This window comes from Chanodichthys erythropterus, chromosome 8 (assembly GCF_024489055.1).
Source record: "Chanodichthys erythropterus isolate Z2021 chromosome 8, ASM2448905v1, whole genome shotgun sequence".
In the NCBI taxonomy this organism is placed as follows: Eukaryota; Metazoa; Chordata; class Actinopteri; order Cypriniformes; family Xenocyprididae; genus Chanodichthys; species Chanodichthys erythropterus.
In genome coordinates, this window is record NC_090228.1 from 36,651,558 (window position 1) to 36,676,472 (window position 24,915).

The 24,915-nt window shown below is 41.2% G+C and overlaps 1 protein-coding gene across 1 annotated transcript; it reads left to right on the forward strand.

Annotated features, from left to right (window-relative positions):
• The first annotated feature begins 220 nt into the window (after positions 1–220).
• LOC137025206 (eosinophil peroxidase-like) lies at positions 221–8,410 on the forward strand. Its single transcript, XM_067393233.1, has 18 exons — positions 221–278; positions 2,340–2,430; positions 2,522–2,697; positions 2,794–2,926; positions 3,012–3,141; positions 3,229–3,435; positions 3,567–3,924; positions 4,069–4,229; positions 4,321–4,579; positions 4,672–4,842; positions 5,006–5,243; positions 5,507–5,703; positions 5,939–5,976; positions 6,295–6,334; positions 6,600–6,698; positions 7,704–7,851; positions 8,048–8,054; positions 8,267–8,410. Exons 1-18 carry the CDS (start codon positions 221–223, stop codon positions 8,408–8,410), a joined length of 2,655 nt encoding a protein of 884 aa, XP_067249334.1.
• Positions 8,411–24,915: the final 16,505 nt, after the last annotated feature.

Here is a 24,915-nt window from a genome sequence, read left to right on the forward strand (position 1 = left end):
AAATATGCCAATATATTAAAACAAATTTATTTTGTTTAAAAACTGCTAAGTTCAATTAAAATGCTATTTTATACTGCAAATGACCACAGTATAAAAACATTTTAGTCTAACTTAGCAGCTTTAAAAAAGTTATTTCAATTGTTTCTTTTTTAAATCTTTTTTTATTCACTTAAATGAAGAGAAATTTATCTTCCATATGGTCACACTTTGTATTTCAGAGATGAACCTTCCAACCTTTCTTTTTGTGGTGGGGTGCTGTTGTACCCTTTCAATTGGTGGTAAGTTAATCAATTAAATCATTTATAACCATTGCGTATGCACAAAATGGGCATAGAAATATGCATACTAAATTTTCCATGCACATATCAGGATTTATAAAAAATAAACTTAAATATGCGCGTAACATACGGAAACTGTAGACCATGCGTAAGAACTCTTTTTCCTGGAGTGAGAAAAGTAATGAAGTAAACAGAATGATTTTAAACTCTGTTTTACATTTGATATAGGCTACACATTTATATTAAATATGACACACTTGTTAATAGAGATAAGCATTGAATTCACAAAGTCATTACACAAAAGTTCGACAAAAATTATATGAATTTAGATAGACCTATTTGTAGTGGATGTGCTACTTTTGATCACTTTTCCTGTGACACGCTCTTTTAATAACAGCAAGTACTAGGCGGGCCATAGTTCCTCTTTAAAATGTTATGAGAAAATATTTTTAGTGAGAACAATGATCAGTGATGCACACTTCGAAATTATGCCAGACACTGTCGGTCCATTATCCAGTTTGAATAGGTCCAATGATCATAGCTTACTGTACAACCACAGCTGCAGTGTTAATGTCATGTGCGAAGGCATCTTCTCAACATTATGAAATGTATTTGAAGGATACAACTTGAAGAAAACTTTTCCTTTTTAAAATAGGCTACTTTACAATAAATAAGTATGCCTACTATCTGTTTCCACTAAAAATAGCCTATAAACATCCTAAAAGATATGTTCACCTTATTGACAAAACTGCATAAATTTAATTGTTTAAAACACTTAAAATACTATTTGGCCAGTAGGAAAGAATGAGATCAACTCTATTCTAAATTTTATCTTATTCTACTTTTATCTAAGAAGCATAGGTGGAGGGTGAGCCAATTCTAGGGTAAGGCTAGATGCGATTCCTCCTTTAAAACTTGCCTAATGACTTATCTAATGCAGCAAAACATACGTTTTCTTCAAATTCTGAATGGATTATAGCCTAGAAAGCATGCATAAAAGTGCTCCTTTAATAATCACTCACTCATATTAATTTATTGTGGTCACACAAAGTTCTGCTAATTGATTAAGCTGACTGTACAATGAATATCTAATTTAGCCTACATAATGTCTAAAATTTTTGTTACAAGTTAAATTGTAATGAAAGAATTTGATTGTGAAGGTGAGGGGATTCTAACTTACACAAGTCTGATTGGCCATTGCTTTCAAGAAATCATCATATGTTTGTGACTTGCTACAGTGCTCAATGCTGCAAAATACGTTGTTATTAGAAAAACCTATTTTTATCAGTTTTGATCATTTCTGATTTGCCATTGTGTTCATAAGCTTAGCACAGTTGTGTGTGATTGGTCATAGTGCGCAAAGCTGTAAAACGTGTAAAAAAATATGATGCAACATGAACAGATCTAAATTTAATGCCACAATTGACACTTTTCTTTTAATGTTTCTTTTTCACTTTATTACTAGATGTAATTTATATGTTCAGGTACATTTTTGGCCCAAGCCCCTGTTAATTTTTGACCCAAGGCCTTCCCCATCCTTACACACGCTTCACCTATGCTGTATTTTATACAATTTTGTTTTCATGAATATTTAAATGATATTCTAAAACATGAGGATATTGGATGAATTTTAGCAATGTAAATGCATATGGCACAAATAAATACTTACCTTTGACAGTGCTAAAGATGGTGTGGATGGGAATATGCATGGAAATGATATGCAGATGAGGTTATGCATAGTAAAACTAGGCGTTGTAAGCTCCATATATGGTGATCTTCAACTGACTGGGTTTTAAAAAGTTTTTAAAAAAATTTTTTTTTTTTTGTGCAGGTTCTGGTTTTATAACTCTGAAAACTGCATACACAAAATGTACTGTAGACTTTTAGGATGAAATCTACATCAAATTTTATAAATAAGGTCCCTGATATACTTATGGCGAATTTCTTTTTCATTCTTCACTTAGGGGAAAAAAGAAGTTTGAAATACGTTTCACTAAAATTACTCATTATTAGCCTATATAGGGCAATCTCATGATTTAATACAATTTTCTCTTTTAACAGAAGAAGAGAGTTCCAGTGGACATTTCATTCTAGATTCAATTGAAGAAGCAAAGAAAATAGTAGATGCTGCTTACAAGTATTCTCGTGATGAGTGAGTAAAGTTTGTAAGAATGTTGCTCAGTATTTTTGTGCCATCATCAGTCATTGATCTATTTATTTTTTATAAATCTCCTCACTTCTAGGAGTTTAGCAAGGGTGCGCAGCGATGTCATCAAGCCTTCTGACAAGCTACGTCTGCTGAAACAGCCAGCTCGAAAGACACGAGAGGCTGTGAGAGCCGCAGACTACATGGCGCAAACGCTTAGACTGATCAGTGAGAAAGCCCATCATGTACACAAGAGGTCCATCAATGCTACAAGTATGAGGACATGTTGCAAAACTTGCAAAGCTCAGATAAGATCCATCACTGACTGATTTTCCATGCTAAAAACTGTCATTATGTGTTTTCCCCTAGATTTGCTCACTCTGGATGAGCTTAACACGATTAAACGTCTGACAGGCTGTGCGGCTCAAACCCGGCCTCCTTCTTGTAGGACCACACCCCTCATAAACAAGTACCGAACTGCCACAAATATCTGCAACAACAGGTACATCTTGCCCTCCTTATTCACAGTAGTCTTTTTTAAAGACTCAGTTTTCACCTAGCTAAACAACTAAATGTATAATTCCCAGGAGGAACCCACTTCTTGGTGCATCTAACACCCCATTTGCCCGCTGGTTGCCTGCTGTCTATGAGGATGGCAGCTCCCAGCCCAAGGGGTGGGATCCCAACAGATTGCACAATGGTGCAGCGCTGCCCTTGGTATGATGGAGATGATTATGAATAGTTTACTGAAGTCTACAATTAGGCCACCAAATAATTAAATTCTGTCTTCATCATTGATTCCAGGTCAGACTGGTTTCCAATCGTATTCTAAGCACTGCAGATGCAGACATAGAGAGTGATCGTGACTTTACCTTCATGCTTACCATCTTTGGGCAATGGGTTGACCACGATCTGACTTTTACGCCCACCTCACCAAGCATTAGGTCGTTCAGCAGTGGCCTCAACTGTGATGAGAGCTGTGAGCGCTCTGAACCCTGCTTCCCAATTCCGGTCAGTCAAAGATTGTCATTTTGTCAAAGATTGTCCCAATCTTCCCTGCAAACATTTGGACGTCATGGTCGAAAAATAGTTCCAAACTTAAATTTGAATGGACATCTTTGACGTTATCTTATTGATTACAGGCCCCTCCAGGAGATCAACGGCTGCGTCCTGAAACCTGTCTCCCTTTCTTCCGTTCATCACCGGCCTGTGGTTCCGGAAACACTGCCTATCTCTTTGGTGGGGTCCCCAAAGTTCGGGAACAGATCAATGCTCTAACAGCTTACCTAGATGCTGGACAGGTTTACGGGGCAGAGGAAGGGCTAGCACTGGAACTACGAGACCTGACCAATGATGGTGGTCTTCTACGTGTCAACAATCAGTTCCAGGACAATGGACGAGAGCACCTGCCCTTTACCAGTGTAAAAAGCAACATGTGTGCCACGCGTGGGAAAATCCTCAATGACACCAGTTTAACAGAGGTGCCTTGCTTCATTGCAGGTCAGTAACTTTTTCATTCTGAGAAACTTTTATGCTTTTACATGCAATTATCAGACATTTTCCTAGTTGTCACTGGTAAATGCAGCATCTAAAATGTATGGTATACTCCTACTATTAATGGTAATGTACTCTTGATGTGTGTAGGGGATGTTCGTGTTGTTGAGAACATTGCTCTTACCTCATTACACGCACTTTTCTTGAGAGAGCACAATAGACTGGCTCGTGCCCTCCATGTACTCAATCCAACTTGGAGTAGTGAAACTCTATATCAGGAGGCAAGAAAAATTGTGGGTGCCTACAATCAGGTAAAGACACTCAATGAAAAATGCATTAACACAAGCAATTACTTGCTGGGTACAACATATATTCATGATCAACCTCTCCTTTCTCTTTTAGATCTTGGTGATTAAGGAATACTTGCCGTTAATTGTGGGCCCGGATGCTTACAATAAACACCTTGGACAATATTCAGGTTACAATGAAAATGTGGACCCTACCATTGCAAACGTCTTTGCCACTGCAGCTTTCCGTTTTGCCCACCTAGCCATCCAACCCATCATATTTCGTCTTGATGAAAATTACCAGACCCATACTCAATTTCCAAACGTGCCCCTATTTGAGACCTTCTTCTCGCCATGGAGGGTGATCTTCGAAGGTGAGTTTGTCAGGCTTGTTGCAACATACGTACTGAGTCGTAAATCTGTCTTCTTTCAATCTTAGTTTATTTCTGCTTTGCTTTTTGCTTAGGGGGCATCGATCCTCTGCTCCGTGGATTGATTGGTCGGCCGGCAAAATTGAATACACAGGACCACATGATGGTAAATGCTCTTAGAGAGAGACTATTTGCCTTTACAGCCCACATTGCTTTGGACTTGGCATCCCTCAACATGCAAAGAAGCCGTGACCATGCAATACCAGGTACATATTTCTGGACTCATGCACACACATACACAAAAAAAAAAAAAATCTTGGAACTCTTTCAACCAAACCATGTAAGGCCAGCTCAGCTTCATTCTACATTATCACTCCATGTGTTTTTAAAAGAAGACTTACCGGATATCCATATGTTGTTCCTCATAAGGCTATAATGCATGGCGTCGGTTCTGTGGATTGTCCTCCCCTCAAAATGAGCAAGAATTGGCTGTGGTGATGAATAACACTGAATTGGCTCACAGGCTGATTGAGCTTTATGGCACCCCTGAGAACATTGACATTTGGTTGGGAGGCGTCGCTGAGCCTTTTGTTCCCGGTGGTCGTGTTGGTGCTCTTTTTGCCTGCCTTATCTCTACACAGTTCCAGCACATTCGTGAGGGAGACAGGTAAAGATTTTTTGTGTATTTAGTCAAGGGATATCCAGTCCCTCTCCTGGAGTGCCACTATCCTCCTCCAACCATGATTAAACACGCCTGAACCTGCTAATCAAGGTCTTCAGGAAACGTCCAGGTAAATGCGCTGGGGCAGGTTGGAACCTTACTCTGCAGGACATTGGCCCTCCATGAGGAGGATTGGATACCCCTGATTTAATTTATGAAACTAGTATGTGTTTGAGAGGTGTTAATGCTATGTGGCATGGTGTGTTCAGGTTATGGTGGGAGAACAAAGGAGCATTTACCACCCAGCAAAAATCATCACTGGCCTCTGTGTCGCTCGCCCGCATCATCTGCGACAACACTGGAATCAGCAAAGTTCCCAGTGACCCTTTCCGCTTCACCAGTTCTGCCAATTTCGCTAACTGTGGGGATATTCCAGCCTTAGACCTCAACCCTTGGATTGAAACTGGTACGGCACCGTAGTATACAGTAAGAGCTCTTAAATTGCTATGTGCTGTGTGGTCATACATAAATCTTCTTTCTCTGACTGGAAAATTCAAAGCTTCTTACTAACTTTATTTGTGCTTGTAGAGTACCTAATTTATGGTAGTATAGGCACATATCAGGTATTGAAGACATTTTACAATCGGATCGCATGGTCACCATGGTTTGGTTCACCTGTAATTTGGTGTTTGGCCTTCCAGGTGATGGTGGCATCAACATTTTAGACATTGGAAATGAGGTTAGACAAGAGTTTTCTCCTAATTGCAAGCAAAAAGATGAGTAATGTTGTTGTGCACATGATCTATTATTTACCTTAAAATGACAGTTAGTTTACTGTAAAACCACTGAATGTCACAACTGTCAAGCAGTGTTTTATGACTGCACATGAACTGCACCAAACCTTTGTAAACTGTTTAGTCCTTCTTTCTGCCTTTCGCTTGCTTCAAGGGGTTTTGCTTGGGTTTGGGGCCTCTTTTACATTTAAGACTTTTTTTCCTTTGATGTGAATAGTTAGGCTTAAAGTACAAACATATAACATATATGCATTACTCCTCAGATACAGAGTCCTTCCAAGGACCTCGAGGGGAACCTGGTAAGCATACATCAAACATCCCCTCTAAATATTCCTTCAACACAAAGGCCCCAACATTTTTTTAAAGCCAGAGACCAGAACAAAGCCAAGATTACAACTAATGAAAAAAAAAAAAAAAATTAAAAAAAAAAAAAAAAAATATATATATATATATATATATATATATATATATATATATATATATATATATATATATATATATATATATATTTCATATGTTATCAATATTATTTTTTTCTTTAATAATTAATTTTTTCCTTGTCCACAAGGTGTAGCAGGCCCACCTGGACCTCCAGGACCTCCAGGACCTGCGTCTGTTGGCACCACCCTTCCTGTCTCTGCTAAAGTGATTGTGTTCAGTTTGGTCCTTTGTTTTTTTATTCAGAGCATTACATCAATGGAATTCTATACCACAATCAATTAGAGAATGCATTTCATTTGACTCATTTAAGTTTAATTTTAGGAAATGGCTTCTTCATAATCAACAATGTGAACACTGATGTTGCTCCCTTTATTAGGGACCATTAGTCCCTAGTAAAATTTAGTAATTTTCACCAAATTCGAGTCAGATCACCTTCAGACCATGCCGGCAAAAAAGTTTGTATTTCATGTCGATAGACAATTTTTGTATAGTTTTTGTATAGTGTAGCAACATATTTTAAGCATGATGCCAATTTGCCTAAAATCATCTTAAAATGTTGTTACTTGCTTGTTGCAGCTGGTCTGATGCTCCCAGCCATGTTGGCATGGTTTATCATGCTCTTTGTGCTTGGCCACAATAACTACTGCTTGCAGCAATATTTATTATTATTATTATTATTATTATTTAACCCATAACAATACTTTATTTTTTATCTTCTTACTGCACTTTTGTCTTTTGGAACATGCAACTCTCTGGAAAACTTGCTATGCTTTTTTACTATTACAGCTGTCAAGATTAACTAATTGTAAAAAGTGTTTATATAATTATATTTAGATCTCTTGTTGCATCAAAGGTTGCAGCGATGAGCATTGTAGCCGAAGACAAACATGAATGCAGTGACTTTGTCATTACCACTCAATTTCTGTACTCTTTTGTCTTCTTATATATAGATATATATATATATATATATATATATACATATATATATATATATATATATATATATATATATATATATATATATATATATATATATATATAATTGTCTTTTTGTATAACTTATTGTTTAACTATATTTTACAGAGTGTTTATAGTTTCTGGTTGTATTATTGTTGTTTTTGGTAAAGGGACTACCAATGAAAACTAGCCTTTGTGTTAATTTGTGTATATTTACATTCATAAATGTTGACTAATGTACACTGTTCCTTTTTGAAATGAAAATAAATTTAAATTTACAATGGACAAAACCATTATAATCAAATGTCAGGGTTGTTCTTTTGCCAGATATCTGGAGTATATGAATTCCAGTTCTCAGTCATAGGAACATTGGGCACTGTGACCTTTAAGAGGACCTATTATGCAAAATTCACTTTTATAAGGTGTTTGAACACAAATGTTTATTTACAGTATGTGTTAACAACCAGCCTATAATGGTAAAAATCCACCTACTCCTTTTTTATTATCCCCATAAATCATAAACTCTATCCAAACAATCGGTTCCAGTGGTTGAATTTCATGAACCACATAGAATTTCATGAACCACATAGAATCTCACTCTATGTGCGGTCCACATAGACACACGGTATGAGCGGGACACAGCAATGCAAGGGCTGGGTCTGCCTCCTCTGGGGGAAGCGCTTGCAAGTTTACCACCTGGCCCCGAAAAGGAGTGGTGGGAACTTTAGGCAGGCATGTTTCCGTTCTGAACTCAAGGCAGGACTCGCTGATCGGAAATGTCTGCGGGTACCCCACCCTCTTGAAGGAAGTGAGCAAGATCAGGTGCGCTGTCTTTAGAGACAGGATCTTAAACTCAACAGACTAAAGCAGCTCAAAGGGAGCTCTCTACAGACCAGAAAGGATCCCAGAGAGATCCCAGGAGGGGATGCATCAGTTGCAAGATGCATCAGGTCCGAAAACCAGATCCGGGTGGGCCAGTGAGACACAACCATCAAGACCTGCTCCTTGTCCTCCCTGACCTTGCACAGTGTCTGTGCAAGTAGGCTCAATGGGGGAAATGTGTATTTGCGCAGGCCCGGGCGCAGCTGTGTGCCAATGTGTTCGTGCCATTGGCACACAAGCATCGCATTCCCTGACATGCAGGGCAAGAAACTGCAGTGGCATCATTATAAAGCATTTCTTGCATTCAGCTTTTGGCATTAAAGAGAATTCCTGGGCATCAGATGAAAGGGGTGATAAATTCATCCTGTAAAGGGACAATATAAAGCATGGTTTCCCCAAAGAAATAGGAGGCTGCAGCTTATGAAGAAGTAGTTGAAAGTGGAGAGTTAGTAGAGGAACCCCAAGTCCCAGAACAAACCCTCAGCACAGCTGAACGGACTAGTGATTATGTGCAGAAGCTTTCAAGTAGACATCCCAGTCAAAGTTGAACCACCAGAACACTTCAGGAAAGTGAGTGAGTATTCAGAAATACCAAAAGTGGATATTCAGCACAGTTGGCAACCTGCTGGCCAGTTCACAGCAAAAATAGATGATTGTGAAGATTGATTGTATTTTGAGCACCTGAGAATTACTTTCAGTTTGATTTGCGGCAATTTGCTTGTTGTCTTGCTGAAGAGATACTCATCTGCTCATCTGTGGCGATGTGTGATGCAGTCATTTCTGGCTATAACATGTTATTTAGCCTATAACACTCTCTCACACATTGATTTTTTAGTATTTTTGGGAGGAGTTAAATTTACATTTGTGATTTCAAAAACCAGATGCATTTAGACCTGTTCAGTTTTGACTGTGATGTGTCCCAGACCACCTCCTGAAGTGGTTTGAGCGATCAGATTTATATCTGTCTCGAATACATTTCGGAGGGCATTTAGACCTGGTCTTTTCACGATTGGATAGCTATCCAATCAGAGAAAACGCATGAAGTGACCAGGTGTAAACAGGCCCTAAGCACCTCTATGATGTTATAGCTGATGCAGCATCAGCACCAAGGTTTGAGCCTTGCTGCAGAATAAAGATCAGTCTGAGATCTTTGCTAAAAATGCATGCAACATCCTTGAATATATTACGTATCATCACTTTGGAATAATAAGATTCTCTCTCACATTTTTATCAAAACTGAGTTATTCACATATTATTATTTTGTGACAATTTACATTTGTGATTTTTTTTAAGTTGTCTTTGGAACTTCTTTTAGGAAACAAAAAAGGTTCTATCTACAAAGGAGTATGGTGTGCAAAAACTTTGAAGCTCAGTATCTTAAAACTGCTGAGAAACTTATAATTCCAAGGTGGCAAAATGTTGGGGTATAAAGAGCAATCAAAGTACTGAATCAAACTACATAACATAAGTACACTGCAGACATGTAAATAACAAATCTATACGTGACGATCTAAATAAAGACACAACTGCATTCTGCACATGAATAAAATGTATAATAAATAGAAAAAATCTAGATATAACAATCTTACCTCAGGCTGACTCGAATGTCCTGCCGACCAGGACGAGCAGAACCAAACTTGAACAACAAAGAGCTGTGAAACAGCACCAAAAATGGTGAAGATTCCCAGAAGAGCCTGGAGAATCTGAACAGCTCAGAGATGAAGGTAAACAGAAAGTAAAATCTAACACCATCTAGATAAATGTACACAAGGAGACTCAGAGGAGCCAACCACTTGTGAGAATATATATTGCGAGCTTGGAATACTCGTTCACACAGCAAACACGAGCCATGTGCTCAGCATATCGCTTATCTATCCTTAAATAAAGGGAAGCACAACATAATGCTGATGGAATGAAGAGAAGGCCTCACGAAGGGCCTGCTACTCCCAATAAACACGGCCATGGGTTACCAATGCTGGAGCTCTAGGGGAGCGAAATCCAATTACCAACAGGAAGGAGAATAATGCATTCGACCCAAGCAATATAGGTGTAAAGCATGCATGGGGCATAGAGCTTTGAACGTATAGAAAGGAAAGATCCAGGGATCTCAGAGAGACTCAAAGGAGCTGCATTAAGCAGTGTGACAACCTAACGCTTTCACAGCCTACCTGACTGAAATGCCTCATTAATATGCAAGTCATTTCAGCTCATTACTATGCAATTCTTTTGTCTTCTCAGGTGAGAATGGCCCATTATTCAGTGGTGATTCACGCCTCCACGCATACTGTGTTTCTTGGCAAAAAGTGTCTTACAAAAACTAAATCAATATAGTTTAATGACACTTCTTCCATTAATATGTTTATGAACAACTGAAAAAAGCACATATGTCAGGGCATGTCAAAACTTCTCCAGGCCCCAAATCAGCCTCAGACTCCAGAGGGTTAAAAAAAAATTAAATAAAGCACCTGTGTATCCTCACTCATAACTCCTTAGGAAGCTTCCTCACCTCCTCAGTGCAATTAGAGAATTGAGATGTCCTTCAAGATGGCTGAGTTCGATCAATTTCCGGGTCATAGGATGGAGGACGGAGGAAACGAACGAGGAGGGATATTGAGAAGCACCCTAGGTCTTAAAGTGAAAGCAACCTAATATAGTCGCTGCTGTCTGTAGTTAATGTTAATCAAACAACAACAAAACAGTAGCTATTTAAACTTAAAGTCCCCATGAACCGGAAGTTGCAAATGTCTTTTCTCCAGTGTTGTGAAGTATTTCGAAGTGAAACGGAATATTGAATAGAGGGCAGAGTTTTACTTTAGCGCTCCTCCTCTCCATCTCTCGCTCATAGCAGACTAATGGTTGGAGAGGAGTGGTTTAAGCATTTTCAACCCAAGCCGTCAAACTGACGTCAGAGAAGGAACACCATTCCAGACCGTAAGCAACTTTTCAGATTTTGATTAAAGATTACCACAACAAACTATTTTTTTCTGTGTATTAACTTGCACAGATTAATTGTTCACTACAAGACTAGTAATATGTACTTACAAAGTAAACAGGGTCCATTTTGATTTCATGCTGACTTTCACGGTTTCTATCTATATGTTGTATTTATTTCTTATTGTCATTTTCTTTGTTCCAATTTTATAACTGTTTACTTGTTTATTAATTAGGAACTTTTTACTAATAGGCAAGTATTTGTTTTGATGTGGTTTGCTTAGCTTATAGATTTTGGTCATATTGCCCATTCATCGCACTCAACATCCCCCTTTCCACGTCTAAAGAAAATGTCCATATGTTGTTTAAAGTTAAAATATATCAGAATTTGGAATGACCAAAATAAACATGATTTATGCATTTTGTTTGTCCTTGTCAAATGTGACTATTGTCATCTAATATAATACATAAACTGGTAAATGTGCTGTATTTAAGATAAATAAAACATCATAAGTTTTATTCTAGAAATTTATTTGCAAAAGACTTATTTCGATTGCAAAATTTGATTGATAAATATGATATCATTAGTGCTTCAAAGCAGGCTGTTATAAGGGGTGAATCCAAAAACAAAGGAAAGCTGGATCCAAATGCAGTGAGTTTATTATAAGTATAAACATAATAACAAATCCAACATGGAGAACTGAGGAACCAGAGAACAGAATGAATGCACCAAACATAACATCCATGTAGAACAAGACTCGACAAAGAACACAAGAAACACTGGGGTTCAAATATTAGAGGCAATATATAACATAGGGAGTCCATTGGAGGCAAGCGTAGTTTAGAACCCAAGTGCAGTTTATTGACAAAAATCCAAAATACTAACGTGAACCGGAACATGAAGACTTGACTTGACTTGACTTGACTTGACTTGACTTGACTTGACTTGACTTGACTTGACTTGACTTGACTTGACTTGACTTGACTTGACTTGACACTCACCAACAGCAGGTTACATAAACAAAGCTAGACAAGATAACAATGGAACATGAGGGCTATAAATACGAGAACTGATGGAACACATGACTAGGACAACCAATGGGGAAGTGACACAAGGAACAAGAGAACCAATGACAGAATAACCTCAGAAAACACATGACCATGAACAACCAATCAGAACATGACACATGGACTAAGGGAGAACAAGAGGAGCAAGGGAAACATGACACAAACAAGCAACATGAAACAAACTACAAAATAAAAGACATGAAATCAAAAACATGAACACAAACACCCGTGACAATAACATATAATAGGCAAACAAAACATAACTGGGAATGATCACAGAACTAATCAACAAGAAAAACAAGAATCAATAACAAGTTACATTTAAGAAAGGTATTATTTAACATTCTAGATTTAGAGATACAGAATCAGCCGTTTCCTGTATGATTTCTCAATTACAAACCATACTGTGTAATACTTCTGAAAAACAGCAGATGATTTAATTCTCTTATACACATTACACAACTGCAGAGAGGTCTGAATGGAGCAGAAGGTTTTCATTACTATAAACTGAGTTTTATGACTCCATTTCATTGATAATTACCTGTAATTGGGTTGTAGGCGTTCCCTATGTTTGTGAAGACGTTCTTGTAGGTTAGTGTGATTTCAGTGGAAAAAGAACCAATATATTCAATGCCAGATTCCATCAGTGAAGCTGAAAAAGCTATTTCTCTGTCTGTTATTGAAAAACATAAGCAATATTGTGATATATTACTGTATTACACTGAGAATGAATACACTGAATTTAACATCGTTCAAGCACACTTTCACCTCTATTTTCCTTTCTCAACTCCACTTGACTCAGAGTAAGATTTGAAATTTCTGTGAAGGAATAAAGATTCTGTTAAATGACATTTACACTGATTATTGTAATAGATAACACAATTTACACAGTATACACTCAACTTTACACTAACATTTACACTATACAATGTATTGCATTGGTGTTTGATTTTGAGGATCATTGATAAAAGAGTGAATGTTTTAGTGAGGTACCTTCATTTTTCTTGTTCATCTCATCTCTCAGTTCTCTGATGTTTTCTTTCTGCTCTGTAATGGTGGCGGTCAGTTCTCTAATGTTTTCTTTCTGCTCTGTAAAGGTGGCGGTCAGTTCTCTAATGTTTTCTTTCTGCTCTGTAAAGGTGGCGGTCAGTTCTCTAATGTTTTCTTTCTGCTCTGTAAAGGTGGCGGTCAGTTCTCTAATGTTTTCTTTCTGCTCTGTAAAGGTGGCGGTCAGTTCTCTAATGTTTTCTTTCTGCTCTGTAAAGGTGGCGGTCAGTTCTCTAATGTTTTCTTTCTGCTCTGTAAAGGTGGCGGTCAGTTCTCTAATGTTTTCTTTCTGCTCTGTAAAGGTGGCGGTCAGTTCTCTAATGTTTTCTTTCTGCTCTGTAAAGGTGGCAGTCAGTTCTCTAATGTTTTCTTTCTGCTCTGTAAAGGTGGCGGTCAGTTCTCTGATGTTTTCTTTCTGCTCTGTAATGGTGGCGGTCAGTTCTCTGATGTTTTCTTTCTGCTCTGTAAAGGTGGCGGTCAGTTCTCTAATGTTTTCTTTCTGCTCTGTAATGGTGGCGGTCAGTTCTCTGATGTTTTCTTTCTGCTCTGTAAAGGTGGCGGTCAGTTCTCTAATGTTTTCTTTCTGCTCTGTAATGGTGGCGGTCAGTTCTCTAATGTTTTCTTTCTGCTCTGTAAAGGTGGCGGTCAGTTCTCTAATGTTTTCTTTCTGCTCTGTAAAGGTGGCGGTCAGTTCTCTAATGTTTTCTTTCTGCTCTGTAAAGGTGGCGGTCAGTTCTCTAATGTTTTCTTTCTGCTCTGTAAAGGTGGCGGTCAGTTCTCTAATGTTTTCTTTCTGCTCTGTAAAGGTGGCAGTCAGTTCTCTAATGTTTTCTTTCTGCTCTGTAAAGGTGGCGGTCAGTTCTCTAATGTTTTCTTTCTGCTCTGTAAAGGTGGCGGTCAGTTCTCTAATGTTTTCTTTCTGCTCTGTAAAGGTGGCGGTCAGTTCTCTGATGTTTTCTTTCTGCTCTGTAATGGTGGCGGTCAGTTCTCTAATGTTTTCTTTCTGCTCTGTAAAGGTGGCGGTCAGTTCTCTAATGTTTTCTTTCTGCTCTGTAAAGGTGGCGGTCAGTTCTCTAATGTTTTCTTTCTGCTCTGTAAAGGTGGCGGTCAGTTCTCTAATGTTTTCTTTCTGCTCTGTAAAGGTGGCGGTCAGTTCTCTAATGTTTTCTTTCTGCTCTGTAACGGTGGCGGTCAGTTCTCTAATGTTTTCTTTCTGCTCTGTAACGGTGGCGGTCAGTTCTCTAATGTTTTCTTTCTGCTCTGTAAAGGTGGCGGTCAGTTCTCTAATGTTTTCTTTCTGCTCTGTAAAGGTGGCGGTCAGTTCTCTAATGTTTTCTTTCTGCTCTGTAAAGGTGGCAGTCAGTTCTCTAATGTTTTCTTTCTACTCTGTAAAGGTGGCGGTCAGTTCTCTGATGTTTCCTTTCTGCTCTGTAACGGTGGCGGTCAGTTCTCTGTTCTTTTCTTTCTGCTCTGTAATGGTGGCGGTCAGTTCTCTGATGTTTTCTTTCTGCTCTGTAAAGGTGGCGGTCAGTTCTCTGATGTTTTCTTTCTGCTCTGTAACGGTGGCGGTCAGTTCTCTGTTCTTTTCTTTCTGCTCTGTAATGGTGGCGGTCAGTTCTCTGATGTTTTCTTTCTGCTCTGTAAAGGTGGCGGTCAGTTCTCTGATGTTTTCTTTCTGTTCTGTAATGGTGGCGGTCAGTTCTCTGTTCTTTTCTCTCTGCTCTGTAATGGTGGCGGTCAGTTCTCTGATGTTTTCTTTCTGCTCTGTAACGGTGGCGGTCAGTTCTCTGTTCTTTTCTTTCTGCTCTGTAATGGTGGCGGTCAGTTCTCTGATGTTTTCTTTCTGCTCTGTAATGGTGGCGGTCAGTTCTCTGTTCTTTTCTTTCTGCTCTGTAATGGTGGCGGTCAGTTCTCTGATGTTTTCTTTCTGCTCTGTAAAGGTGGCGGTCAGTTCTCTGATGTTTTCTTTCTGCTCTGTAATGGTGGCGGTCAGTTCTCTGTTCTTTTCTTTCTGCTCTGTAACGGTGGCGGTCAGTTCTCTGTTCTTTTCTTTCTGCTCTGTAACGGTGGCGGTCAGTTCTCTGTTGTTTTCTTTCTGCTCTGTAATGGTGGCGGTCAGTTCTCTGATGTTTTCTTTCTGCTCTGTAACGGTGGCGGTCAGTTCTCTGTTGTTTTCTTTCTGCTCTGTAACGGTGGCGGTCAGTTCTCTGTTCTTTTCTTTCTGCTCTGTAATGGTGGCGGTCAGTTCTCTGTTCTTTTCTTTCTGCTCTGTAATGGTGGCGGTCAGTTCTCTGATGTTTTCTTTCTGCTCTGTAATGGTGGCGGTCAGTTCTCTGTTCTTTTCTTTCTGCTCTGTAACGGTGGCGGTCAGTTCTCTGTTGTTTTCTTTCTGCTCTGTAATGGTGGCGGTCAGTTCTCTGTTGTTTTCTTTCTGCTCTGTAATGGTGGCGGTCAGTTCTCTAATGTTTTCTTTCTGCTCTGTAATGGTGGCGGTCAGTTCTCTGTTCTTTTCTTTCTGCTCTGTAATGGTGGCGGTCAGTTCTCTAATGTTTTCTTTCTGCTCTGTAACGGTGGCGGTCAGTTCTCTGATGTTTTCTTTCTGCTCTGTAACGGTGGCGGTCAGTTCTCTGTTCTTTTCTTTCTGCTCTGTAACGGTGGCGGTCAGTTCTCTGTTGTTTTCTTTCTGCTCTGTAATGGTGGCGGTCAGTTCTCTGTTCTTTTCTTTCTGCTCTGTAATGGTGGCGGTCAGTTCTCTGATGTTTTCTTTCTGCTCTGTAATGGTGGCGGTCAGTTCTCTGTTCTTTTCTTTCTGCTCTGTAATGGTGGCGGTCAGTTCTCTGATGTTTTCTTTCTGCTCTGTAATGGTGGCGGTCAGTTCTCTGTTCTTTTCTTTCTGCTCTGTAATGGTGGCGGTCAGTTCTCTGATGTTTTCTTTCTGCTCTGTAATGGTGGCGGTCAGTTCTCTGTTCTTTTCTTTCTGCTCTGTAACGGTGGCGGTCAGTTCTCTGTTGTTTTCTTTCTGCTCTGTAATGGTGGCGGTCAGTTCTCTGTTGTTTTCTTTCTGCTCTGTAATGGTGGCGGTCAGTTCTCTAATGTTTTCTTTCTGCTCTGTAATGGTGGCGGTCAGTTCTCTGTTGTTTTCTTTCTGCTCTGTAATGGTGGCGGTCAGTTCTCTAATGTTTTCTTTCTGCTCTGTAACGGTGGCGGTCAGTTCTCTGATGTTTTCTTTCTGCTCTGTAACGGTGGCGGTCAGTTCTCTGTTCTTTTCTTTCTGCTCTGTAAAGGTGGCGGTCAGTTCTCTAATGTTTTCTTTCTGCTCTGTAACGGTAGCGGTCAGTTCTCTAATGTTTTCTTTCTGCTCTGTAACGGTGGCGGTCAGTTCTCTGTTCTTTTCTTTCTGCTCTGTAACGGTAGCGGTCAGTTCTCTGATGTTTTCTTTCTGCTCTGTAACGGTGGCGGTCAGTTCTCTGTTCTTTTCTTTCTGCTCTGTAACGGTGGCGGTCAGTTCTCTAATGTTTTCTTTCTGCTCTGTAAAGGTGGCGGTCAGTTCTCTGTTCTTTTCTTTCTGCTCTGTAACGGTGGCGGTCAGTTCTCTGTTCTTTTCTTTCTGCTCTGTAAAGGTGGCGGTCAGTTCTCTGATGTTTTCTTTCTGCTCTGTAATGGTGGCGGTCAGTTCTCTGTTCTTTTCTTTCTGCTCTGTAATGGTGGCGGTCAGTTCTCTGTTCTTTTCTTTCTGCTCTGTAACGGTGGCGGTCAGTTCTCTGATGTTTTCTTTCTGCTCTGTAACGGTGGCGGTCAGTTCTCTGTTCTTTTCTTTCTGCTCTGTAAAGGTGGCGGTCAGTTCTCTGATGTTTTCTTTCTGCTCTGTAATGGTGGCGGTCAGTTCTCTGTTCTTTTCTTTCTGCTCTGTAATGGTGGCGGTCAGTTCTCTGATGTTTTCTTTCTGCTCTGTAATGGTGGCGGTCAGTTCTCTGTTCTTTTCTTTCTGCTCTGTAAAGGTGGCGGTCAGTTCTCTGATGTTTTCTTTCTGCTCTGTAACGGTGGCGGTCAGTTCTCTGTTGTTTTCTTTCTGCTCTGTAATGGTGGCGGTCAGTTCTCTGTTGTTTTCTTTCTGCTCTGTAATGGTGGCGGTCAGTTCTCTAATGTTTTCTTTCTGCTCTGTAATGGTGGCGGTCAGTTCTCTGTTGTTTTCTTTCTGCTCTGTAATGGTGGCGGTCAGTTCTCTAATGTTTTCTTTCTGCTCTGTAACGGTGGCGGTCAGTTCTCTGATGTTTTCTTTCTGCTCTGTAACGGTGGCGGTCAGTTCTCTGTTCTTTTCTTTCTGCTCTGTAAAGGTGGCGGTCAGTTCTCTGTTCTTTTCTTTCTGCTCTGTAACGGTGGCGGTCAGTTCTCTGATGTTTTCTTTCTGCTCTGTAATGGTGGCGGTCAGTTCTCTAATGTTTTCTTTCTGCTCTGTAATGGTGGCGGTCAGTTCTCTGTTCTTTTCTTTCTGCTCTGTAACGGTGGCGGTCAGTTCTCTGTTCTTTTCTTTCTGCTCTGTAACGGTGGCGGTCAGTTCTCTGTTGTTTTCTTTCTGCTCTGTAATGGTGGCGGTCAGTTCTCTGATGTTTTCTTTCTGCTCTGTAACGGTGGCGGTCAGTTCTCTGTTGTTTTCTTTCTGCTCTGTAACGGTGGCGGTCAGTTCTCTGATGTTTTCTTTCTGCTCTGTAATGGTGGCGGTCAGTTCTCTGTTCTTTTCTTTCTGCTCTGTAATGGTGGCGGTCAGTTCTCTGATGTTTTCTTTCTGCTCTGTAACGGTGGCGGTCAGTTCTCTAATGTTTTCTTTCTGCTCTGTAACGGTGGCGGTCAGTTCTCTAATGTTTTCTTTCTGCTCTGTAAAGGTGGCGGTCAGTTCTCTAATGTTTTCTTTCTGCTCTGTAAAGGTGGCGGTCAGTTCTCTAATGTTTTCTTTCTGCTCTGTAAAGGTGGCAGTCAGTTCTCTAATGTTTTCTTTCTACTCTGTAAAGGTGGCGGTCAGTTCTCTGATGTTTCCTTTCTGCTCTGTAACGGTGGCGGTCAGTTCTCTGTTCTTTTCTTTCTGCTCTGTAATGGTGGCGGTCAGTTCTCTGATGTTTTCTTTCTGCTCTGTAAAGGTGGCGGTCAGTTCTCTGATGTTTTCTTTCTGCTCTGTAACGGTGGCGGTCAGTTCTCTGTTCTTTTCTTTCTGCTCTGTAATGGTGGCGGTCAGTTCTCTGATGTTTTCTTTCTGCTCTGTAAAGGTGGCGGTCAGTTCTCTGATGTTTTCTTTCTGCTCTGTAACGGTGGCGGTCAGTTCTCTGTTCTTTTCTTTCTGCTCTGTAAAGGTGGCGGTCAGTTCTCTGATGTTTTCTTTCTGCTCTGTAATGGTGGCGGTCAGTTCTCTGTTCTTTTCTTTCTGCTCTGTAATGGTGGCGGTCAGTTCTCTGATGTTTTCTTTCTGCTCTGTAAAGGTGGCGGTCAGTTCTCTGATGTTTTCTTTCTGCTCTGTAATGGTGGCGGTCAGTTCTCTAATGTTTTCTTTCTGCTCTGTAATGGTGGCGGTCAGTTCTCTGTTCTTTTCTTTCTGCTCTGTAACGGTGGCGGTCAGTTCTCTGTTCTTTTCTTTCTGCTCTGTAACGGTGGCGGTCAGTTCTCTGTTGTTTTCTTTCTGCTCTGTAATGGTGGCGGTCAGTTCTCTGTTCTTTTCTTTCTGCTCTGTAACGGTGGCGGTCAGTTCTCTGTTCTTTTCTTTCTGCTCTGTAACGGTGGCGGTCAGTTCTCTGTTCTTTTCTTTCTGCTCTGTAACGGTGGCGGTCAGTTCTCTGATGTTTTCTTTCTGCTCTGTAACGGTGGCGGTCAGTTCTCTGTTGTTTTCTTTCTGCTCTGTAACGGTGGCGGTCAGTTCTCTGATGTTTTCTTTCTGCTCTGTAATGGTGGCGGTCAGTTCTCTGTTCTTTTCTTTCTGCTCTGTAATGGTGGCGGTCAGTTCTCTGTTCTTTTCTTTCTGCTCTGTAACGGTGGCGGTCAGTTCTCTGTTGTTTTCTTTCTGCTCTGTAATGGTGGCGGTCAGTTCTCTGTTGTTTTCTTTCTGCTCTGTAATGGTGGCGGTCAGTTCTCTAATGTTTTCTTTCTGCTCTGTAATGGTGGCGGTCAGTTCTCTGTTGTTTTCTTTCTGCTCTGTAATGGTGGCGGTCAGTTCTCTAATGTTTTCTTTCTGCTCTGTAACGGTGGCGGTCAGTTCTCTGATGTTTTCTTTCTGCTCTGTAACGGTGGCGGTCAGTTCTCTGTTCTTTTCTTTCTGCTCTGTAAAGGTGGCGGTCAGTTCTCTAATGTTTTCTTTCTGCTCTGTAACGGTAGCGGTCAGTTCTCTAATGTTTTCTTTCTGCTCTGTAACGGTGGCGGTCAGTTCTCTGTTCTTTTCTTTCTGCTCTGTAACGGTAGCGGTCAGTTCTCTGATGTTTTCTTTCTGCTCTGTAACGGTGGCGGTCAGTTCTCTGTTCTTTTCTTTCTGCTCTGTAACGGTGGCGGTCAGTTCTCTAATGTTTTCTTTCTGCTCTGTAAAGGTGGCGGTCAGTTCTCTGTTCTTTTCTTTCTGCTCTGTAACGGTGGCGGTCAGTTCTCTGTTCTTTTCTTTCTGCTCTGTAAAGGTGGCGGTCAGTTCTCTGATGTTTTCTTTCTGCTCTGTAATGGTGGCGGTCAGTTCTCTGTTCTTTTCTTTCTGCTCTGTAATGGTGGCGGTCAGTTCTCTGTTCTTTTCTTTCTGCTCTGTAACGGTGGCGGTCAGTTCTCTGATGTTTTCTTTCTGCTCTGTAACGGTGGCGGTCAGTTCTCTGTTCTTTTCTTTCTGCTCTGTAAAGGTGGCGGTCAGTTCTCTGATGTTTTCTTTCTGCTCTGTAATGGTGGCGGTCAGTTCTCTGTTCTTTTCTTTCTGCTCTGTAATGGTGGCGGTCAGTTCTCTGATGTTTTCTTTCTGCTCTGTAATGGTGGCGGTCAGTTCTCTGTTCTTTTCTTTCTGCTCTGTAAAGGTGGCGGTCAGTTCTCTGATGTTTTCTTTCTGCTCTGTAACGGTGGCGGTCAGTTCTCTGTTGTTTTCTTTCTGCTCTGTAATGGTGGCGGTCAGTTCTCTAATGTTTTCTTTCTGCTCTGTAATGGTGGCGGTCAGTTCTCTGTTGTTTTCTTTCTGCTCTGTAATGGTGGCGGTCAGTTCTCTAATGTTTTCTTTCTGCTCTGTAACGGTGGCGGTCAGTTCTCTGATGTTTTCTTTCTGCTCTGTAACGGTGGCGGTCAGTTCTCTGTTCTTTTCTTTCTGCTCTGTAAAGGTGGCGGTCAGTTCTCTGTTCTTTTCTTTCTGCTCTGTAACGGTGGCGGTCAGTTCTCTGATGTTTTCTTTCTGCTCTGTAACGGTGGCGGTCAGTTCTCTAATGTTTTCTTTCTGCTCTGTAATGGTGGCGGTCAGTTCTCTAATGTTTTCTTTCTGCTCTGTAAAGGTGGCGGTCAGTTCTCTAATGTTTTCTTTCTGCTCTGTAAAGGTGGCAGTCAGTTCTCTAATGTTTTCTTTCTACTCTGTAAAGGTGGCGGTCAGTTCTCTGATGTTTCCTTTCTGCTCTGTAACGGTGGCGGTCAGTTCTCTGTTCTTTTCTTTCTGCTCTGTAATGGTGGCGGTCAGTTCTCTAATGTTTTCTTTCTGCTCTGTAATGGTGGCGGTCAGTTCTCTAATGTTTTCTTTCTGCTCTGTAATGGTGGCGGTCAGTTCTCTAATGTTTTCTTTCTGCTCTGTAATGGTGGCGGTCAGTTCTCTGATGTTTTCTTTCTGCTCTGTAACGGTGGCGGTCAGTTCTCTGTTCTTTTCTTTCTGCTCTGTAACGGTGGCGGTCAGTTCTCTGTTCTTTTCTTTCTGCTCTGTAATGGTGGCGGTCAGTTCTCTAATGTTTTCTTTCTGCTCTGTAACGGTGGCGGTCAGTTCTCTGTTCTTTTCTTTCTGCTCTGTAACGGTGGCGGTCAGTTCTCTGATTTTTCCTCTCTGCTCTGTAACGGTGGCGGTCAGTTCTCTGTTCTTTTCTTTCTGCTCTGTAAAGGTGGCGGTCAGTTCTCTGATGTTTTCTTTCTACTCTGTAATGGTGGCGGTCAGTTCTCTGTTCTTTTCTTTCTGCTCTGTAACGGTGGAGGTCAGTTCTCTGTTCTTTTCTTTCTGCTCTGTAAAGGTGGCGGTCAGTTCTCTGATGTTTTCTTTCTGCTCTGTAACGGTGGCGGTCAGTTCTCTGTTGTTTTCTTTCTGCTCTGTAATGGTGGCGGTCAGTTCTCTAATGTTTTCTTTCTGCTCTGTAATGGTGGCGGTCAGTTCTCTGTTGTTTTCTTTCTGCTCTGTAATGGTGGCGGTCAGTTCTCTAATGTTTTCTTTCTGCTCTGTAACGGTGGCGGTCAGTTCTCTGATGTTTTCTTTCTGCTCTGTAACGGTGGCGGTCAGTTCTCTGATGTTTTCTTTCTGCTCTGTAATGGTGGCGGTCAGTTCTCTGATGTTTTCTTTCTGCTCTGTAACGGTGGCGGTCAGTTCTCTGTTCTTTTCTTTCTGCTCTGTAACGGTGGCGGTCAGTTCTCTGTTCTTTTCTTTCTGCTCTGTAATGGTGGCGGTCAGTTCTCTAATGTTTTCTTTCTGCTCTGTAATGGTGGCGGTCAGTTCTCTAATGTTTTCTTTCTGCTCTGTAATGGTGGCGGTCAGTTCTCTGATGTTTTCTTTCTGCTCTGTAACGGTGGCGGTCAGTTCTCTGTTCTTTTCTTTCTGCTCTGTAACGGTGGCGGTCAGTTCTCTGTTCTTTTCTTTCTGCTCTGTAATGGTGGCGGTCAGTTCTCTAATGTTTTCTTTCTGCTCTGTAACGGTGGCGGTCAGTTCTCTAATGTTTTCTTTCTGCTCTGTAAAGGTGGCGGTCAGTTCTCTAATGTTTTCTTTCTGCTCTGTAAAGGTGGCGGTCAGTTCTCTAATGTTTTCTTTCTGCTCTGTAAAGGTGGCAGTCAGTTCTCTAATGTTTTCTTTCTACTCTGTAAAGGTGGCGGTCAGTTCTCTGATGTTTCCTTTCTGCTCTGTAACGGTGGCGGTCAGTTCTCTGTTCTTTTCTTTCTGCTCTGTAATGGTGGCGGTCAGTTCTCTGATGTTTTCTTTCTGCTCTGTAAAGGTGGCGGTCAGTTCTCTGATGTTTTCTTTCTGCTCTGTAACGGTGGCGGTCAGTTCTCTGTTCTTTTCTTTCTGCTCTGTAATGGTGGCGGTCAGTTCTCTGATGTTTTCTTTCTGCTCTGTAAAGGTGGCGGTCAGTTCTCTGATGTTTTCTTTCTGTTCTGTAATGGTGGCGGTCAGTTCTCTGTTCTTTTCTCTCTGCTCTGTAATGGTGGCGGTCAGTTCTCTGATGTTTTCTTTCTGCTCTGTAACGGTGGCGGTCAGTTCTCTGTTCTTTTCTTTCTGCTCTGTAAAGGTGGCGGTCAGTTCTCTGATGTTTTCTTTCTGCTCTGTAATGGTGGCGGTCAGTTCTCTGTTCTTTTCTTTCTGCTCTGTAATGGTGGCGGTCAGTTCTCTGATGTTTTCTTTCTGCTCTGTAAAGGTGGCGGTCAGTTCTCTGATGTTTTCTTTCTGCTCTGTAATGGTGGCGGTCAGTTCTCTAATGTTTTCTTTCTGCTCTGTAATGGTGGCGGTCAGTTCTCTGTTCTTTTCTTTCTGCTCTGTAACGGTGGCGGTCAGTTCTCTGTTCTTTTCTTTCTGCTCTGTAACGGTGGCGGTCAGTTCTCTGTTGTTTTCTTTCTGCTCTGTAATGGTGGCGGTCAGTTCTCTGATGTTTTCTTTCTGCTCTGTAACGGTGGCGGTCAGTTCTCTGTTGTTTTCTTTCTGCTCTGTAACGGTGGCGGTCAGTTCTCTGATGTTTTCTTTCTGCTCTGTAATGGTGGCGGTCAGTTCTCTGTTCTTTTCTTTCTGCTCTGTAATGGTGGCGGTCAGTTCTCTGATGTTTTCTTTCTGCTCTGTAATGGTGGCGGTCAGTTCTCTGTTCTTTTCTTTCTGCTCTGTAACGGTGGCGGTCAGTTCTCTGTTGTTTTCTTTCTGCTCTGTAATGGTGGCGGTCAGTTCTCTGTTGTTTTCTTTCTGCTCTGTAATGGTGGCGGTCAGTTCTCTAATGTTTTCTTTCTGCTCTGTAATGGTGGCGGTCAGTTCTCTGTTGTTTTCTTTCTGCTCTGTAATGGTGGCGGTCAGTTCTCTAATGTTTTCTTTCTGCTCTGTAACGGTGGCGGTCAGTTCTCTGATGTTTTCTTTCTGCTCTGTAACGGTGGCGGTCAGTTCTCTGTTCTTTTCTTTCTGCTCTGTAAAGGTGGCGGTCAGTTCTCTAATGTTTTCTTTCTGCTCTGTAACGGTAGCGGTCAGTTCTCTAATGTTTTCTTTCTGCTCTGTAACGGTGGCGGTCAGTTCTCTGTTCTTTTCTTTCTGCTCTGTAACGGTGGCGGTCAGTTCTCTGATGTTTTCTTTCTGCTCTGTAAAGGTGGCGGTCAGTTCTCTGTTCTTTTCTTTCTGCTCTGTAACGGTGGCGGTCAGTTCTCTAATGTTTTCTTTCTGCTCTGTAACGGTGGCGGTCAGTTCTCTGTTCTTTTCTTTCTGCTCTGTAAAGGTGGCGGTCAGTTCTCTGATGTTTTCTTTCTGCTCTGTAATGGTGGCGGTCAGTTCTCTGTTCTTTTCTTTCTGCTCTGTAATGGTGGCGGTCAGTTCTCTGTTCTTTTCTTTCTGCTCTGTAACGGTGGCGGTCAGTTCTCTGATGTTTTCTTTCTGCTCTGTAACGGTGGCGGTCAGTTCTCTGTTCTTTTCTTTCTGCTCTGTAAAGGTGGCGGTCAGTTCTCTGATGTTTTCTTTCTGCTCTGTAATGGTGGCGGTCAGTTCTCTGTTCTTTTCTTTCTGCTCTGTAATGGTGGCGGTCAGTTCTCTGATGTTTTCTTTCTGCTCTGTAATGGTGGCGGTCAGTTCTCTGTTCTTTTCTTTCTGCTCTGTAAAGGTGGCGGTCAGTTCTCTGATGTTTTCTTTCTGCTCTGTAACGGTGGCGGTCAGTTCTCTGTTGTTTTCTTTCTGCTCTGTAATGGTGGCGGTCAGTTCTCTAATGTTTTCTTTCTGCTCTGTAATGGTGGCGGTCAGTTCTCTGTTGTTTTCTTTCTGCTCTGTAATGGTGGCGGTCAGTTCTCTAATGTTTTCTTTCTGCTCTGTAACGGTGGCGGTCAGTTCTCTGATGTTTTCTTTCTGCTCTGTAACGGTGGCGGTCAGTTCTCTGTTCTTTTCTTTCTGCTCTGTAAAGGTGGCGGTCAGTTCTCTGTTCTTTTCTTTCTGCTCTGTAACGGTGGCGGTCAGTTCTCTGATGTTTTCTTTCTGCTCTGTAACGGTGGCGGTCAGTTCTCTAATGTTTTCTTTCTGCTCTGTAATGGTGGCGGTCAGTTCTCTGTTCTTTTCTTTCTGCTCTGTAAAGGTGGCGGTCAGTTCTCTAATGTTTTCTTTCTGCTCTGTAACGGTGGCGGTCAGTTCTCTAATGTTTTCTTTCTGCTCTGTAATG

Bases quoted from the DNA above. Each gene is read 5' to 3' on its own strand.
- LOC137025206 (XM_067393233.1), top strand. From the start codon at position 221: ATGAACCTTCCAACCTTTCTTTTTGTGGTGGGGTGCTGTTGTACCCTT. The intron at 5,704-5,938 runs GTACGGCACCGT...TTGGCCTTCCAG, and splicing joins CAACCCTTGGATTGAAACTG to GTGATGGTGGCATCAACATT. The intron at 6,699-7,703 runs TTTGTTTTTTTA...AATAAATTTAAA, and splicing joins GATTGTGTTCAGTTTGGTCC to TTTACAATGGACAAAACCAT.